We start from the raw sequence: 242 nt of genomic DNA, 5'->3' as shown, positions 1-242 counted from the left end.
CTTCATAAAACATTGCCTCCCTTAATAAATAAAGGTACAACTGAACGATCGATTTAGCCGTGCTTCTATAACCTTCCCTTACATTGAAGTTCAGTTGTTCTCTGACGGTGAACACTCCAGTGAACAGATCCTCCTGCTGAACATAGGCCGACACGCCTGCTATTGTCCGCATGTCCACTGGTCGGCCGTTGATGTATATGTCGCCTGTGATTCGCAGCTTCGAGGTCCTGTTGGGTAGCCAA

General features: G+C 47.5%; 1 protein-coding gene across 2 annotated transcripts in view; it reads right to left on the bottom strand.

Annotated features, from left to right (window-relative positions):
* LOC119593818 (protein white-like) overlaps window positions 1-242 on the bottom strand; it is a gene marked incomplete in the record, with an annotated part of 20,205 nt that overhangs the window by 15,096 nt on the left and 4,867 nt on the right. For both annotated transcript variants that reach the window (XM_037942848.1, XM_037942847.1), the window contains 1 exon segment: window positions 83-227. In XM_037942848.1, coding sequence (XP_037798776.1) covers window positions 83-227 — 145 coding nt within the window.

Source organism: Penaeus monodon, chromosome 32 (genome assembly GCF_015228065.2).
Source record: "Penaeus monodon isolate SGIC_2016 chromosome 32, NSTDA_Pmon_1, whole genome shotgun sequence".
NCBI classification, from domain to species: Eukaryota; Metazoa; Arthropoda; class Malacostraca; order Decapoda; family Penaeidae; genus Penaeus; species Penaeus monodon.
The sequence above is the reverse complement of the archived record's forward strand: the minus strand, read 5'-3'. Positions and strand labels throughout refer to the sequence as shown.